The 17,853-nt window shown below is 46.9% G+C and overlaps 1 protein-coding gene across 1 annotated transcript in view; it reads left to right on the top strand.

Moving 5' to 3' along the window:
• ca7 (carbonic anhydrase 7) overlaps positions 1-17,853 on the top strand; it is a 46,493-nt gene that overhangs the window by 14,413 nt on the left and 14,227 nt on the right. The window contains exons 4-6 of the mRNA XM_087995699.1: positions 4,254-4,349; positions 8,500-8,562; positions 10,384-10,539. Of these exons, the coding sequence (XP_087851825.1) occupies positions 4,254-4,349; positions 8,500-8,562; positions 10,384-10,539 (315 nt within the window). The remainder of the gene's footprint in view (positions 1-4,253; positions 4,350-8,499; positions 8,563-10,383; positions 10,540-17,853) is intronic.

Here is a 17,853-nt window from a genome sequence, read left to right as displayed (position 1 = left end):
GAGTACTGATAGATCCTGAACCTACACCCATGGCCCCCTGCCTCCCATCCTTGTACTTGTCTGATATCCCTGATCAGGGTCCGGCCTGGCTCGGAGGCCATTGTTCAGGAAGAGATGTCCAGGTCTTACTTTTGTGTTACTGTGGGGTGCTGAGGCTAACTGTAGCAGCTCCATTCCAGGTCAGGCTGAGAAGGGAGAACCATTTAAGGTGACTCCTTAGCTGTATAACTTTCAACCCTGATTTAGGTAGGGACAATGAAATGGGGGAAAAGGGCAGGTGAAAGGCACTGAGTCATTTGGAGATATAGTGCAGAAACAGTGGACTAAGTGGCTATCTCTTGTGTGCTAACGATCCTAATTCTGTGGTCCAGGTCATTAAACCATGGGATGTACCACAGGCTAAATTGAAAAGGACATCGCGTAAGGGATAGCACAGTATCCAATCCTTGCTGGGTCATTAAGATATTGAATATTGAGAGGTGTCCTGGGATATCTGTTACCCAGCGGTGAATTCACAAGCTGCTAACTTTTCATTGTGCAACGTACTGGCCTGTATCTGTATATGGGCCTGACCTCAATTGGCACCCTCCCACTCCCCCAAGGACACGCAAGTCCTGGGCCTCCTCAACCACCGAATCCAAGCCACCCAACGCCTGGAGGAAGAATGCCTCACCTTCCACCTTGGCACCTTCCAACTACACGGCATCAGTGTGGATTCCTCACCTTCCCTCCCTCCCCCCACCTCATCCCAGATCCAACTTTCCAACCTAGCACCACCCTCTTGACCTGTCCTACTTGTCCACCTTCCATCCCACCTATTCACTCCACCCTCCTCTGCGATCGATCACCTTCACTCCCATCTGCACCTACCTATCGCCTTCCCCCCCACACCCCTATTTATCTCACGACCTCCCTCCCCTCCACATTCCTGATGGAAGGGTTTATGCCCCAAATGTCAACTCTCCTGCTCCTCGGATGCTGCCTGGCCGACTGTGTTTTTCCAGGCGCCACACTTTTTGACCTTTGGGTGAAGTTGCGTGTACTTTATTCGTCATGACGTATTTTACCTGAATAGTGCCATTCGAAGATGTAGTAAGAATAGGCCATTCAGCCCCTAGAGCCTCCTGCTGTTCAATGTGATCATGGCTAATCTGATTGTAACCTGAATTCACAATTCTGTCTGCACCCTGGTAACCTTTCACCCCTCTCCCATTTATCAAGAATTTATCCACCTCGGCTTTAAAATTATTCAGGGATTCTACCTCCACCACCTTTATCGGGAAGAGGGTTCCAGCCCTCTGAAAGAGTAGGTTTCACCTCATCTCGGTTTGTCAATGGGCAGCCCCTGGTTATTGATCAGTCAGCCTGAGGTTTAGGCTCTCCCACAACAGGAAGCCTCCATCTTGTCAAGAGTCCTTGGAGTCTACTACATTTCCATTAAATCACCACTTATTCTTCTGAATGCAGTGGATACAGGCCTAGACTAGGATCCCAACAGTGTGAAAAGAGGCCATTCGGCCCATCAAGTCTGTACCAACCATCCAAAGAGCATTTCACCCAATCCCTGTAACTTGGCATTTACCACGGCCAATCCACCTAACCTGTACATCATGGGTAATTTCACATGGTCAATCCAACTACCCTGCATATCTTTGGATTGTGGGAGGCGGCCCACGCAGACACTGGGAGAATGTACAAACTCCACACAGACAGTCACCCGAGGGTGGAATCGAACCCCTGTCCTTGTCGCTGTGAGGCAGCAGTGCTAACCACTGAACCACTATGCTACTGCCTGGCCAGCTTTTCCTCATAAAACAACCCCCCTTACTCCAGGTAATCATCTGGTAAACCTTCTCTGAACTGCCTCCAATGCACTTACATCTTGTGCACAGCACTCCAAATGCAGCCTCACCAGTGTCTTTACATAAACTCCATAATTTTGTATTTATATTCAGTTCACCTTGTGCTAAAAGAATACCTTCCACCTGTTGCCTAACCCCTTGCTGTAGCTGCATGCTAGTCTGTTGTCTGACCTTCCCACACTGCCGTGCTACCTTGTGTGTCACAGTCTACATCAATCCATCCATCCCACCCAGAAACACCTAGGACAGGCAAGGTAAAGAGAAATCCGAATCCCAATTTGGTGTGAATACAAGTTTAGAGAAATCGCTTCCTGATCTCCCTCCTACTCCAGTCTACCCCCAATTTTGCAAGTTTTTTTTCTAAGTGATCAGAATGAGCCCAGAAGGGTTCTTCCATATAATTGGGTCTTATTTAAACAGGAACAGGTTAGCTCTCCCTTGTGTGGTTTATGCACGTTTTTGTTATCATTTATTGTAAGTTTTGGGTATCATGTGGGTTTTCTGTGTCTCTGAAATTAACAATTAACTTCAGCATTTCTGTAACCATGGTGATTTCCCTGAAAACAGCCTTTGAGACCTAGTTTGAAATGAATATTTTTTGTGCACAGTGCGTTTGTTAGACATTTTTGGAGCTTGATTTTTTTTTTCTGCTTAAGAAAACCACCCATCACTCAGGGATTTTTTTTTAGTTTTACTTTTGAATTTTGGATATTCCAATGAAACCCTTTGATGAAGATTGCTGTTTTTAAACCTGTGCTTCTGAGAAGGGAAGGAAATAGTGAAGGTCATCTTAGAGTGAAAAGTAAGTGTTAGTCCCAGACTAGAAGTGGTGGGATTGTACCCTGAAGAGATTACTGAAAGCTGAATATGTTTAACTTCAGGTGTATGAAGGCTTCTTCCTGGAACTGTCTGCAATTGAGTCCATACATTAAATTACAAGAAATTTAAATCTATCGGGGCATTAGTGACAGAGACTCTGTGTGAACAGTCTATAAGTGGCATGTTTGGAGATCGTTCAGCATGTGAACCACAACTAGATTGTCCCCTAGTGTAGACTTCCATAAAGGATAGAGTCCTTCCCGTTTACCCTACCTTAGAAACTAAATGGCTTCAAACTGGGTGAGTCAAACCCCAGCATACAGTGGCACTACAAGTCCTGACCAGATTAGAGATCATAAAGTCATAGAGATGTACAGCACAGAAACCGACCCTTCAGTCTAACTCATCCATGCCGACCAGATATCCCAACCTAATCTAGTCCCATTTGCCAGCACTTATCCCATATCCCTCCAAACCCTTCCTATTCATATACGCATCTAAATACCTTTTAAATGTTCTAATTGTAGCAGCCTCACCACTTCCTCTGGCAGCACATTCCATACACATACCACCCTCTGCGTGAAAAAGTTACCCCTTCGGTCCCTTCTAAATCTTTTGCCTCTTATCTTAAACCTATGCTCTGGACTCCCCCACCCCAGGGAAAAGACTTTGTCTATTTACCCTATCCATGCCCCTCATGATTTTATAAAATTCTATAAGGTCACCCCTCAGCCTCAGATGCTCCAGGGAAAACAGCCCCAGCCTGTTCAGCCTCTCCCTGTAGCTCAAATCCTCCAACCCTGGCAACATCCTTGTAAATCTTTTCTGAACCCTTTCAAGTTTCACAACATCCTTCCGATAGGAAGGAGACCAGAATTTCACACAATATTCCAACAGTGGCCTAACCAATGTCCTGTACAGGTGCAACATGACCTCCCAACTCCTGTACTCAATACTGTGACCAATAAAGGAAAGCATACCAAACGCCTTCTTCACTATCCTATCTACCTGCAACTCTGCTTTCAAGGAGCTATGAACCTGCACTCCAAAGTCCCTTTGTTCAGTAACACTCACCAGACCTTACCATTGAGTGTATAAGTCCTGCAAAGACTTGCCTTTCCAAAATGCAGCACTTCATACTTATCTAAGTTAAACTCCACCTGCCACTCCTGCGATTGGATTAACGTTCCTATCAATCACACAGCTGGAATTGACCAGGATCTGTGTTGTATACCTGTTCTCCATCCACTGCAGCTTGCTGGAGGGGAGATCCTGCATTGAGCAGCAGCTGTGTCTGAGCTCTTTGTGCTGCAGCTGACAGATTCCCTGTTTGCAGGGAAATGGACAGGTACGTGCATTAGGAAGGTTTAGAGGTATACGGGCCAAATGCTGGCAATTGGGACTAGTTTGGTTTGGGAAACTTGGTCAGCATGGATTAGCTGGCCTGAAGGGTCTGTTTCCCTGCTGTATGATTCTCTGATTCAGTTGAATCAGACTGAATGCTGCTGACTGGGGAGTATCTTGGCCCCTCCTGATGTGGACAATCAGAGTTTGTTTCTCCGTCTCTTTCAGCTTCACTTGGTTCACTGGAATTCGACAAAGTACAAAACCTTTGGGGAGGCGGCAGGGTCACATGACGGACTGGCTGTGGTCGGTGTGTTCCTGGAGGTAGGTCCTGACCTCTATGGCCAGAGAGCGAACACTTACTGTCATATCGACTGAATCATTCTCGTTTTACTCTCCATCAAATTCAATCTACAATAACCAACTTTTTGTGTGTCTCTGTGTGTGTACATGAGTTTACATGTGTGTCCAAATGTGTGCACATGTTTGTGTGTCTGTACGTGTGCATATGTCGCTGACTCCAGCCAAAGGTCAGAGCTGCCACAATTATTGCAGCAAATCTATTTTGTTCAAAAGAAATGATTTACTTTTAAACAGGGCTGGGTTCTGACCTCCGAACACTTTACAGGCAGTAATTTCCTGAGGAAACATGACATTCCGAAAACAGCAGCAATCTGTGCTGTCAGTCACCCACTAAGCAGTGACCAGTCATCAGTTCTGGTGTCTTTATGTAAAGAAAGATATCATTTCAGTGGAAGCAGTTCAGAGAAGGTTCACTGGGATGATCCTGGTTATGAAGGGACAGTCTTAGGACCAACGGCGAAACAGGTTTCAGCTGTACTCACTGGAGTTTAGCAGAGAGAGAGGTGATCTCATTGAAACATACAGAATTCTTAAGGAGCTTGACAGGGTCAATGCTGGGAGGATGTTTCTCCTCATGGGAGAGTCTGGGACCAGAGGGCACAGTCTCAGAATAAAGGGGCAGCAATTTAAGACTGAGATGAGGAGTAATTTCTTCTGAGGTCTCTAGAACTCCTTGCCACAGAGAGCAGTGGGGGCAGAGTCCTTGTGTATATTTAAGGCTGAGGTAGATTCTTGATCAGTCGGGAAATCAGTCGGGCCGAATGGCCTACTCCTGTTCCTATTTCTCATGGTCTTATCTGAGCAGTGATGCTGGTGAAGAGAGTAATATTGGCTGGGAGACTGGGCAGAATTCCGCTGCTTTTTGAGATATTAACACAGAATCTTTCTTTGACAGAGCAGAGACTGGCATTGTAGGAATATGGTGAATTGCAATCACAAGTCCCAAGCTAATATTCTGGGTTCCAATCCCATGCCATCAGCTGGTGGAATTTAAATTAAATTCATATTGCTAGAATTGAGAATAAATATCTAGTCTCAGTGATTGTGACCATGAAATTACCATGAATTGTCATCAAAACCTATCTAGTTCACTACTAATGTCCTTTAGGGAAGGAAATCTGCTATCTCTACTTGATGTAGTCTACCTATGATTCCAGACCCACAGGATGAACAAGGAATGAGTGGATTGCTCTCTGAGGAAAGGTTAGACAGACTGAGCATGTATCCCCGAGAGTTTAGATTAGTCAGAGGTCACATAATTGAAACATTTCAGATCCTGAGGGGACTGGACTGGATGGATGTGGAAAGGATGTTTCCTCTTGTGAGACATTCTAAGATGAGAGGGTCATGGTTTAAAAATAAGGGGTTACTAATTTAAAACCCAGATGAGGAATTATGCTCTCTGAGGGTTGAGAGATTTTGGAATTCCAAATCTTCAAAAGGCCATGGGTGCAGAATCTTTCAATATTTTTAAGGCAGAGGGTGATAGATTATTGATGACCGAGAGGATGAATGAATATTGAGGGTATGGAATTAGAATGGTTAGGTAGTGGTTTTTGACTAGTGCAGAGGAAATGGGCTGAATGGTCATCTTTCTGTGCTGTAGACCTCACTGATCCTACGCAGAATGTGGAGTTGAAGTTCAAATCTGATCAGCTGTGATTTTATTGATTTGGAGGAGCAGGCTCGTAAGGCTGAGAGGCCTCCTCTCGTTCCTTGTTCATAAACAGCTGGCACTTCATTACCCTCTGAAGTGGGCCAGCAAGCTGTTCCCTTCAGGGGCAGTTAGCAATGGACGACAAATAAAGGACAATGGACAGTACAACACAGGAACAGGCCCTTCGGCCCACCAAGCCTGTGCCAACACGTGATGCTTTTCTAAACTAAAATTGTTTTGCCTCTATGCTGTCCGTATCTCTCTGTTCGTTGCCGATTCACATACCTATCCAGATGTCTCTGAAACATTGCTATTGTATCCCCCTCCACCACCTCCACTGGCAGCACATTCCAGCCACTGACCACTCTCTGTGTAAAAAAACCTGCCTCTCACATCTCCTTTAAACTTACCCCCTTTTAACCTTAGATTAGATTAGATTCCCTACCGTGTGGAAACAGGTCCTTCAGCCCAACCAGTCCACACTGATCCTCCGAAGAGTAACCCACACCCCTCTGACTAATGCACCTAACATTATGGGCAATTTAGCACGGCCAATTCACCTGACCTGCACACCTTTGGAGCACCCGGAGGAAACCCACGCAGCAAACTCCACACAGACAGTCACCCGAGGCTGGAATCGAACCTGGGACCCTGGTGCTGTGAGGCAGTAGTGCTAACCACTGAGCCACCGTGCTGCCCCTGAGCCACCGTGCCGCCCCTAAACCTATGCCCCTTAGTAATTGACATTTCTACCCTGGCCATTCCACTGATACCCGGGTGATATGAAAGAGCAGTGAACAGCCTCCACCTGAAGGGTTCGCGTTCCAGTGCAGGGTTCTTCAGTGCTGTCACTGTCAGCTCAGCCAGGGTTACATGGGAATTCACTCTCTCCCTGTTACTCAGAGGAGGTTTCTGTGATATATAAAGGAAATGGAGACACGGGAGAGACAGCATATTACTTACAATCGTGATAGTTAAACTGAGATTTATAATTATCGGGAAAAATTAAACAAGCCTATTTTCATTGGAGTTGAAACTTTATTGCTGGAACAGCACAGCAGGTCAGGCAGCATCCAGGGAACAGGAGATTCGACGTTTCGGGCACAGGCCCTTCTTCAGGAATGAGCAGAGAGTGTTCAGCAGGAGAAGATAAAAGGTAGGGAGGAGGGACCTGGAGGAGGGGTGTTGGAAATGTGATAGGTGGAAAGAGGTCAAGGTGAGGGTGATAGGTCGGAGTAGGATGGAGGCGGAGAGGTCAAGAAGAAGACTGCAGGTCAGGAAGGCGGTGCCGGGCTGGAGGGATCCGGCTGAGACAAGGTGGGGGGAGGGGGGATGAAGAAACTGGTGAAGTCCAAGTTCATCCCCTGTGGTTGGAGGGTTCCCAGTCGGAAGATAAGACGCTCCTCCTCCGACCGTCGCGTTGTTGTGGTTTGGCGGTGGATGAGTCCAATGACCTGCATATCCTCGGTGGAGTGGGAGGGGGAGTTGAAATGCTGTGCTACAGGTTGGTTGGGTTGGTTCGTCCGGGTGGCCCAGAGGTGCTCTCTGAATCGCTCCGCAAGTAGGCGGCCTGTCTCCCCAATATAGAGGAGGCCACACCGGCTGCAGCGGATGCAGTAGATGATGTGGGTGGAGGGGCAGGTGAATCTGTGGCGGATATGGAAGTCTTTCCACCTATCACATTTCCAACGCCCCTCCTCCAAGTCCCTCCTCCCTACCTTTTATCTTCTCCTGCTGAACACTCTCTGCTCATTCCTGAAGAAGGGCCTGTGCCCGAAACGTCGAATCTCCTGTTCCCTGGATGCTGCCTGACCTGCTGTGCATATCGGCATGCCTGTTGAAATAAAGTTTCAACTTTGATCTCCAGCATCTGCAGACCTCACTTTCTCCTCCCTATTTTCATTGGAATCAAACATGATTCCGGAGGTTTTAAAAATTCCAAAGTGGTTTGTTCGGGTTGATAGAGAGAGGATATCTATGCTTGTAAAGAAGACTAAAGCTGGGGGCCATAAATATAACGTTGGCACTTCCTAATCCAGTAGGGAACTTGAGAAACTCTTCTTGACTGAGAATGTTGAACTTGCCCCCATTAGGGAGAAGGTAGTGGAAGAGTGTGCCCAATGAGGTAAGGTGTGGAAAAGGTTCGTGTGGGTAGTAGGTCCCACCTCAGTCTAGATTCTGTGACTTACAATCTTATTCTCCACAACCACCTGATGAAGGAGCAGAGCTCCAAAAGCTAGAGCTTCCAATTAAACCTGTTGGACTATAACCTGGTGTTGTGTGATTTTTAACTTTGTCCACCCCAGTCCAACACCGGCATCTCCATATCATGACGTCAGGCTAGGTGGGCCAAATGGCCCTTGACTGAAGTATAAAGTTCTACATTAGTTAATCAGAGATACCCTTAGCCAATCTCATCTCACTATATTTTAAAATTCTCACCCTCTCTTTCAGACTGGAGATAAACATGCCGATATGCACAAATTGACAGATGCCTTGTACATGGTTAAATTCAAGGTAAGGTCGATGTTTGTGGTGGTATAGAATTGTCCATCTGCCCTGGGTGGAGGCAGGGCAGCTTTAAATCTGACAGAGAGTCAGAGCTATTCAGCACAGAAACAGACCCTTCGGTCCAACCTGTCAACCAGATATCCTAACCTATTCTAGTCCCGTTTGTTAGCATTTGGCCCATATCTCTCTAAACCCCTTCTTATTCATGTACCCATCCAGATGCCTTTTAAATGCTATAATTGTACCAGCTTCCACCACTTCCTCTGGCAGCTCGTTCCATTCACATTTATGGTGGTTGTTTTGTTATTCCCTTGACTATTAGTTTACTGCCTTGAAGAAATGTTGGAGCTTTATCTTGGAGTCAGTCACTTTACCACAAAGTGGATCGTTAGTCATTTCATTGGTCAATTTTGTTTTCTGTGGTTGATTCAAACAGTCTGTCTGACCAACTGCTCACAGGTTTCACTCCCTGAAGGGAACCTGTTGGGTTGCTAAAACAATTTGAATAGATTTCATGGGGACTTATCCTCTGCAAGCTTGTATTCCCTGAAATTTAGAAGGCTCAGGGCGGATTTTATTAAACTTAAAATATTGAGGAGAAACTGATAAATTAAGTTTATTTCCACTGGTTGAGGAGTAGGACTGTTGTGTAAAAAATAGAGGTGGGCCTTTCAGGAGTGAACTTAAGAAATACTTCATATAGATTGGCAGAATTTTCAAATCCTCTTCCACAAATTGTTACCGGACCCACCCCGAAAAGGCTTTGGACCTAGCAACACAGTTGCTCTGCAGTGACACTGTATTCTGCAAGTAAACATTTTTTTAAAAGTTTCTTACAACTAATTAATACAATCAGTTACTTTCCAAAAGACAGCAGTGAGTACCTCAGGCAAACTAGGCAGGAAAGTCCTACAGACATTGACTTAAATGACCATTTAACCCGTGTAAGCAGGAAATGCTTATTCCTATTCACAAAGAGTCACTTTGACCCCAGTATCATGGTGAAGAAATGATCTAAACTGTGGTTTTAGCTGAACCCATGACTTCTGACTCACCAGTAAAAGGACTTGAGCAAGATCTGGACCAAACAGGAGCACACTTAAAGCTGATGATGGTTTTTTAGTCTTGATGCAAGTCCAGCCAGCAGAGAGAAGGGCAAGTGTTGGGCAAGTTTTCATTGCAAGGAGTGGAGTGCAGGAGGAAGGTAGCCTTGCTGTTCTCACACGGACAGAGAGAAGCACTCCAGCAATGGCCTAACGTGATGTGGCCATCCACACAAGCTGCAAGGTCCGTTTGTTTCCAAGACAGTGCACCAACATCATCCCTTTCAAGAATAACACTCCCATGGGACAAGCTACCAAAGGGAATAGTTACCATTCCAACCCTGTAAAATCCTTAAACCTCGCCTTCTCTAGATATAAAAACAATCATTCATGAAACATGGGTGTCACTGTCTGGGCCCAGCATCTGTTACCTGTCCCTAGTTGCCCCTTGAGTTCACATCTCTCAGAGGGATGTGAACTTCTAAGTCCCAGGGAGCTGTGGATGGCTGTTCAAGGGGTACTAGTGAAGACCAAGAGCAGTAGATTTTTGGGTGTAAACAAAATGAGAGGATGTTGGGATAGAGGAATAAAGGAAAGCTGAGCAAATGGATCAGCTGTGATCAGACTACAGAGTGGGACAGTTTCATGTCTCTGTGCAATCTCCTCCTGTTCCTGTTTCTTACACTGAGTTATTAACCTCAGAAATCTTGAGCTGAGTTAATGAGGCTTGTTCCTCACTGAGATGGCCATGACTAACACAAAATCTGTATCCATTTCTCATTAGGAAACAAAGGCTCCGTTTAAGGACTTTGACCCACAGTGCCTGTTGCCGAAATGCAAGGATTACTGGACATACGCCGGCTCTCTGACCACACCACCCCTGAATGAGAGTGTGACCTGGATCATCTTCAGGGAGCCCATCAGCCTGTCCGAGAAGCAAGTGAGTGGCCAGTGTTTCTCCTGGATACTCCAGGCATGTCAGGATATCTCTCACTCTCTCCTCTCTTTCCCCTCTCTTTATCTTTTTCTCTCTTTCCTCTTCCTGTCTCTCTTCCTTCCTTCCTTCCTTCTCTTTTTTTCTCTCTCTTTTTTCTCTCTCTCTCTTTTTTCGCTCTCTCTTTATTCTCTCTCTTTTTCACTCTTTTTTTCTCTCTCTCTCTTTTTTGCTCTCTTTTTTCTCTCTCTCTTTTCTCTCTCTCTTTCTTTTTTTCTCTCTTTTTTGCTCTCTCTCTCTCTCTCTCTCTCTCTTTTTGCGCTCTCTTTATTCTCTCTCTCTTTTTTCTCTCTCTCTCTCTCTCTTTCTTCTCTTTCATTTGGTTTGTGACTTGTCCAAAATCCTGGTATAACTTCTTCCAAATAACTATTGAGAAGAGTGGAGCCACTGCCTTCAATCTCTGCCTCAGACTCCATCCCTTTGTTCCAAGCCCCATTCCTCTACTTGGCGAAACTCTGAGATGGGACCACATTATTCACAAGGTCACGGAGTGTCCAACTACACATCTGGGCCATCAGCCAGAGAGCAGAATCAATGGGCCGAATGGCCTAACTCTACTCTTATGTCATAGAGTCATAGAGATGTACAGCATGGAAACAGACCCTTCGGTCCAACCATCCATGCTGTCTAGATATCCCAACCCAATCTGGTTCCACCTGCCAGCACCCGGCCCATATCCCTCCAAATCCTTCCTATTCATATACCCATCCAAATGCCTCTTAAATGTTGCAATTTTCCAGCCTCCACCACATCCTCTGGCAGTTCATTCCATAAACGTACCACCCTCTGCGTGAAAAAGTTGCCCCTTCAGTCTCTTTTATATCTTTCCCCTCTCACCCTAAACCTATGCCCTCTAGTTCTGGACTCCCCAACCCCATGGAAAAGACTTTGCCTATTTATCCTATCCATGCCCCTCATAATTTTGTAAACCTCTATAAGGTCACCCCTCAGCCTCTGACGCTCCAGGGAAAACAGCCCCAGCCCGTTCAGCCTCTCCCTATAGCTCAGGTCCTCCAACCCTGACAACATCCTTGTAAATCTTATCTGAACCCTTTCAAGTTTCACAACATCTTTCCGATAGGAAGGAGACCAGAATTGCATGCAATATTCCAACAATGGCCTAACCAATGTCCTGTACAGCCGAAAAATGACGTCCCAACTCCTGTACTCAATACTCTGACCAATAAAGGAAAGCATACCAAACGCCTTCTTCACTATCCTATCTATCTGCGACTCCACTTTCCAGGAGCTATGAACCTGCAATCCAAAGTCTCTTTGTTCAGCAACACTCTCTAGGACCTTACCATTCAGTGTATAAGTCCTGCTCTGATTTGCTTTCCCAAAATGCAGCACCTCGCATTTATCTGAATTAAACTCCCATCTGCCACTTCTCAGCCCATTGGCCCATCTGATCAAGATCCTGTTGTAATCTGAGGTAACCCTCTTCGCTGTCCACTACACCTCCAATTTTGGTGTCATCTGCAAACTTACTAACTGTACCTCTTATGCTCGCATCCAAATCATTTATGTAAATGACAAAAAAGTAGAAGACCCAGCACCGATCCTTGTGGCACTCCACTGGTCACAGGCCTCCAATCTGAAAAACAACCCTCCATCACCACCCTCTGTCTTCTACCTTTGAGCCAGTTCTGTATCCAAATGGCTAGTTCTCGCTGTATTCCATGAGATCGAACCTTGCTAACCAGTCTCCCATGGGGAACCTTGTCCAATGCCTTACTGTGAAGTCCATATAGATCTTATGGTCTTATCATCAGAAAACGACTCCCCTGCATCTGCAGCATTGCCTGACTCGGCCCCTTCCTCAGTCCCTGGCTTTAAAGCCAGGAAAGGTATTTGCTTCTTTTTGTTCTCTGGGTGGAGCTGGGTCACCGCTCTGGAGCCAATGGAACATAAACCTGGGCCTCCTGGCTTAGAGGTCGGGACACTACCAGTGTACCACAAGACCCCCCGTGAATCAGGAGCAGGGGAGGTTATTGGGTGGTAGGATTTGTTTGAGTGCACTGGCAAAGAGCTAGCACAGATTTGATGGGCAGAATTATATGAATTGAATTGAATTTATTGTCATATGTACCGAGGCACGGTGAAAAGTTTGTCTTGTGAGCAATACAGACAGATCACAGAGTTAAGCAGCATAGATAAGTAAATAATAGGTGAACAGTGGCAAAAACAAAAACACAGGTACAGGCAAATGTTAAGAGTTTGAGTGTCCATTCAGTATCCTAACAACAGGTGGGTAGAAATTGTTTTGAAACCGACTGGTGCGTGTTCAGGCTTCTGTACCTTCTCCCCGATGGTAGAGGTTGTAGAAAAACATTGCCAGGGTGGGACGGATCTTTGAGAATGCTGGCAGCCTTTCCATGACAGTGGGGCCTGGTAGATGATTCTATAGATGGGAGATTGGCCTTTGTGATTGTCTGGGCAGAGTTCACCACTCTCTGTAACCGTCTCCGATCTTGAATGGTACAGTTGCCATACCAGGTAGTGATACATCCAGATAGAATGCTCTCGATGGTGCACCTATAAAAGTTGGCAAGGGTATTCACCATGGTGCCAAATTTCCTCAGCTGCCTGAGGGAGAAGAGATGTTGTTGGGCCTCTGTAGCCACTGCGTCCACATGAAGAGTCCGAGAAAGCTTGTTATGGATGACCATTCCCAGGAGCTTGACACTCTCCACTTGTTCCACCTCTGTGCTGTTAATGTGTAGGGGGGCATGAGTAACATCCCGCTGAAAGTCAATAATGAGTTTCTTGGTTTTGCCGGCACTGAGAGCTAGGTTGTTCCTGGTGCTCCATCTTTCCAGGTCTTCCACCTTCCATCTGTTGTCTGTTTCATCACCATCTGAGATTCAACCAACTATCGTGGTGTCATCAGCGAACTTGTAAATGGCATTAGTCTGGTATTTGGCGACGCAGTCATGGGTAGACAGTGAGTACAGTAGGGGGCTGAGTATGCATTCCTGGGGGTGGGGGTGGGGGTGGGGGAGGCTCCAGTATTGAGTGTTAGTGAGGATGAAATATTGTCCCCAATCTTCACTGATTGTGGCCTGTGGGTCAGGAAACTGAGGATCCAGTTGCAGAGAGTGGGGCTTAGTCCGAGATCATTAAGTTTAGTAATCAGTCTTGAGGGGAAAATAGTGTTGAAGGCTGAACTGTAGTCAATGAGTAGGATTCTTATGTAGTTGTTCTTGGTGTCAAGATGTTCTAGGGAGGAGAGAAGGGCAAGTGAATGGCATCTGATGTGGATCTGTTGATCCGATAGGCAAATTGTAGTGGGTCAAGAGTAATGGGGAGGCTGGAGTTGATTAATGCCATGACCAGCCTTTTAAAGCACTTCATAACCACCAAGGTTAGGGCCACTGGGCGGTAGTCATTGCGACATGCTGCATGCGCCTTCTTAGGCACAGGGATGATGTTGGCCTCTTGAAACAGGCAGGGACAGGGGCCTGCTGCAGGGAGAGGTTGAAGATGTCCGAGAAGACCTCTGCCAGTTGGTCTGCACATGCCCTGAGTGCACGGCCTGGTACTCCGTCTGGTCCCATCACTCTCCTTGGATTCACACGAAGGAAAACTGATCCGAGCCCTGATGCAGTGACTGTTGGGATAGGTTCGTCAGGACTTGTTGGAGTAGGTGTTACCTCTCCGCCGAAATTCTGCTCAAAGCGAGCAGAGAAGGCGTTGAGATGATCTGGGAGGGACGTGTCATCATTTGCTACCTTGCACTGTCTCTTTTTAGAACTTGTGATGTCATTCAGTTCCTACCATAGTCGCCGGGTGTCTGTCTGGGTCTCCAGTTTGGATCGGTATTGGTCCTTGGCTCTCTTAATGGCTCTGCAGCGGTCATACTGCAGATGGTGGTGAGCATTTGATGGTGAGGAGTTCAAGGTTTGGGGAGCAGTGACTGCCCAGGGCTGCAATGTCCATGCACCACAAGTTGCTGATTAAAAAGCAAACCCCTCCACCCTTTGTCTTACCCGACGACACTGTATGGTCCAATATTGCCCTGTTCCAGTCACTCTAACCCATGCCATTAATACCCAATATTTCAGGTGTCTTTTCTAGTGATAGTGAGCAGGCATAGTTTAGAATGGGCCTTTGTGTCAGTTGCTGCATGTTGTGTATGTTAAAGTTGAATTAAATCTAACATTGGGCCAACATGAATACATTAAGAGGCTGTAATGATACAATTAATACCAGGAAAGCTGCAGGCTACAGAGGCTAATTATACTGCTCAAGTTCAAACATTCAGCCTTCCACGTCCTCTCATTTCTCTTTCTCTGACTCCCCATTCTCACTCACTCACTCACTCCTACCTCCCCACTCACGATTTCACTCATGCCCCGCATTCTCACCCTCCCATCCTCCATTGTGTTTATTTTATTTCACTTCCTGTCAGCTGTCTCTTTCTCCCTCTTGTTCCCTCCAACCCAATGCTTTCTCACTCTTTCTCTCTCTCTCTGTCTCCACCTCCCTATCTCTGTCTGCCTCTCTGTCTGCCTCTCTGTCTGCCTCTGTCTGTCTCTCTTTTTGTCTGTCTGTCTGTCTGTCTCTCTCTCTCTCTCTCTCCTTGTCTCTCTCTCTGTCTCTCTGTCTCTCTCTCACTGTGCATCTCCCCCCCACCCCCCCAATAATCTGTCTCTCATACATGTGTCTCTAGTGATTGTGGAGGAGCACTGAGTGACTCACACACTGAATGCTCACACACTGAATTAGCACAGAGCTCAGACACTGAGGGAGAAATGAGATGACTGACTAATACCCAAAGGGTTCAGCCCATCAGTGCAGCGGTGTTAGAGCTGCTCGGAATGTGTAATTGCTTCAGCGTGTGGGAGATGATCCACTTCCCTTTGCACCTTCTCTGGACTGGAGCAGCTGTCACTCGGAAACTCAGTGTCATTGTATCTGCCCTGGTTCTCTCAGCCTGTGACTCACAGTCACTGCACAGCCCCCTGTACGCCTGCAAACTGACAGCTCTCTCTCTCTCTCTCTCTCTCGCTGCCTCCTTTCAATTCTCTCCAGCACTGTGGCTGCTCTGATTGTCCTCCTGTCATTGCTCTGCACAGTAAGGAGCCCACTTGGTTCATTCTGTTTGGGGTAGCACGGTGGCTCAGTGGTTAGCTCCCAGCGCCAGGTACCTAGGTTCAATTCCCGCCTCAGGTGACTGTCTGTGTGGAGTTTGTATGTTCTCCCTGTGTCTGTGTGGGTTTCCTCCCACAGTCCAAACATTGTGCAGGTTAGGTGAATTGGCCATGCTAAATTGCCCGTAGTGTTAGGTGCAGTAATCAGGGATAAATATAGGGTATGGGAATGGGTCTGGGTGGGTCACTCTTTGGAAGGTCAGTGTGGACTTGTTGGGCCGAAGGGGTTGTTTCCACACTGTAGGGATTGTATATACTTCAACTGGTCTTCCTTCTACTTCAATGACCTCTACCCACTCGGACCGTCTATTCCCTTCTCTCCCACAGAAGCATCAGCTATTGCTGTCTGTTCCCACATTCAAACACTTCACTCTATTATCTAAACAGCTTCAGGTCTCCTTGTAATGGTGAGAGGCGCTATACCAAGGCACTGAATCTTCCTGGCTCCAAGGATATGATGGGCTGGGGTGGGGGATGGAGGAGGGGTAACTAAGGGGAGCGATGTCGGGACACATCCCCCATCACGGGCATTCTCAGGGGGGTTCAGCTGCCAAGAGTCAAATGGAGCAGAAAATGAGGACCCCACTCCGTGCCAGGTTCCCATTGACCTTCCTACCAATGACCAGTGCCCTCGTGCTCTCCTTCTCCTTATTCCCCATACGCCCTTGCCCTTGCCCTCAACCTACCTTCACCCTCTCTCCCTCACCTTCTCCCTTGCACCCTCCCTCACCCTTGATGCATCTCCCCCCCCCCCCCCCCCCCCCCAACTTCTTCACCATCTCTCTTCCTCCCCAGCAGGGACTGGCCAGTGATCCCGCACCCTGACCCGGGCGGGTGTGGTTGATCTTTGTCCTGGGCTCACCCACAATTGGAGTCCCATTGAGGACTTAGGAGAAATCTCTTTTGCCAGGGGGTTAGTGTGGATTGTGCCCCCACAGGGGAAGAGGGAGGTGGGCAGTGTGCACATATCCATGGGGGAAGATAGATAGGGGAAGGGCCACGGGCTTGGTGACAGTGAGCTAGGAATCCAGACTAATGTGCCACCTTTACCCAGTCTGGTTAACATGTGACTGCAGGACTCATAGCAATGTGACTGATTTCTCAACTCTCCTCCAGAGAACTCACCCTATTGAGGGCAGCTTGCTTGTGGTGCCTACATCCCATTCCAGAATAAAAGGCAAAACACAAAGTGTATGTATAGTGCAAAAAGAGGCCATTCAGCCCGTCAGTTCTATACTGACCTTCCAAAGAGCACCCCACCCATATCCTGTAACCCCTCATTTAAATTGGCGAGTCCACCTAACCTGCATATCCCTGGGCAATTTAGCATGGCCAAACAACTTAACCTGCACGGGTTTGGACTGTGGGGAGGCAACACACACAGACACAGGGAGAATGTGGTAAACTCCACACAGACAGTCGCCCGAGGGTGGAATTGAACCCAGGTCCCGTGAGTCTAATCACTGAGCCACCCATGTGAAGCAGAAACAGTTAGAAGCTTTGTTGATGGGGTGAGATGAAGCTGAGTGGGAGGATCCTGGATGAACAATCCTGTTTCTGTGTGATGATCAGTGTGGGAGGGAGTCCCGGCTAAACCTTCCACAGTCCCATTCCTGCTGAGGCTCCCTGACCTCAGGGTGAGCCAATGACAGATTCAATACCAGCAATAGCCCACACTCCCAGGGCAACAAATAAACAAAATGGGTTTTGTTTCTTTGGTAATGCCCGAATGTGATTATTTGTATTCTGCCAAGGAATTGTTGGCTCCTACTTCCCGGATGTTTCATCAAAAGACTAGCCATCTCCATCTGCCTGATCCATCAATCATTTCCTGATGATTAATAACAAATTTAAACACAACAATACTTCCTCAGTTCCAGTATTGCTTCAGGTAGTGTTTATGGAGATGTCCATGGTAGTCCTGGAGCAGCTGGGAAACACTGTCCTGTCGAAGTTATTTTCTTGCACATGACCTGTTAATTTAACTTGTTTATTTCTCAAGCCGAGACTAGGGAAGGTTTCTTTAGACTCACTTCCCCTCAGGGATCACAACCTCAAATATAAGATCTTGACCCATATTCCATCGTGGCCAGTTAAAAATCCA

The sequence above is a fragment of the Chiloscyllium plagiosum genome, unplaced genomic scaffold, assembly GCF_037043375.1.
Source record: "Chiloscyllium plagiosum isolate Xiang-an unplaced genomic scaffold, Cpla_swu_hap1 HiC_scaffold_17, whole genome shotgun sequence".
NCBI classification, from domain to species: Eukaryota; Metazoa; Chordata; class Chondrichthyes; order Orectolobiformes; family Hemiscylliidae; genus Chiloscyllium; species Chiloscyllium plagiosum.
This window is presented reverse-complemented; position numbering and strand designations above follow the sequence as displayed.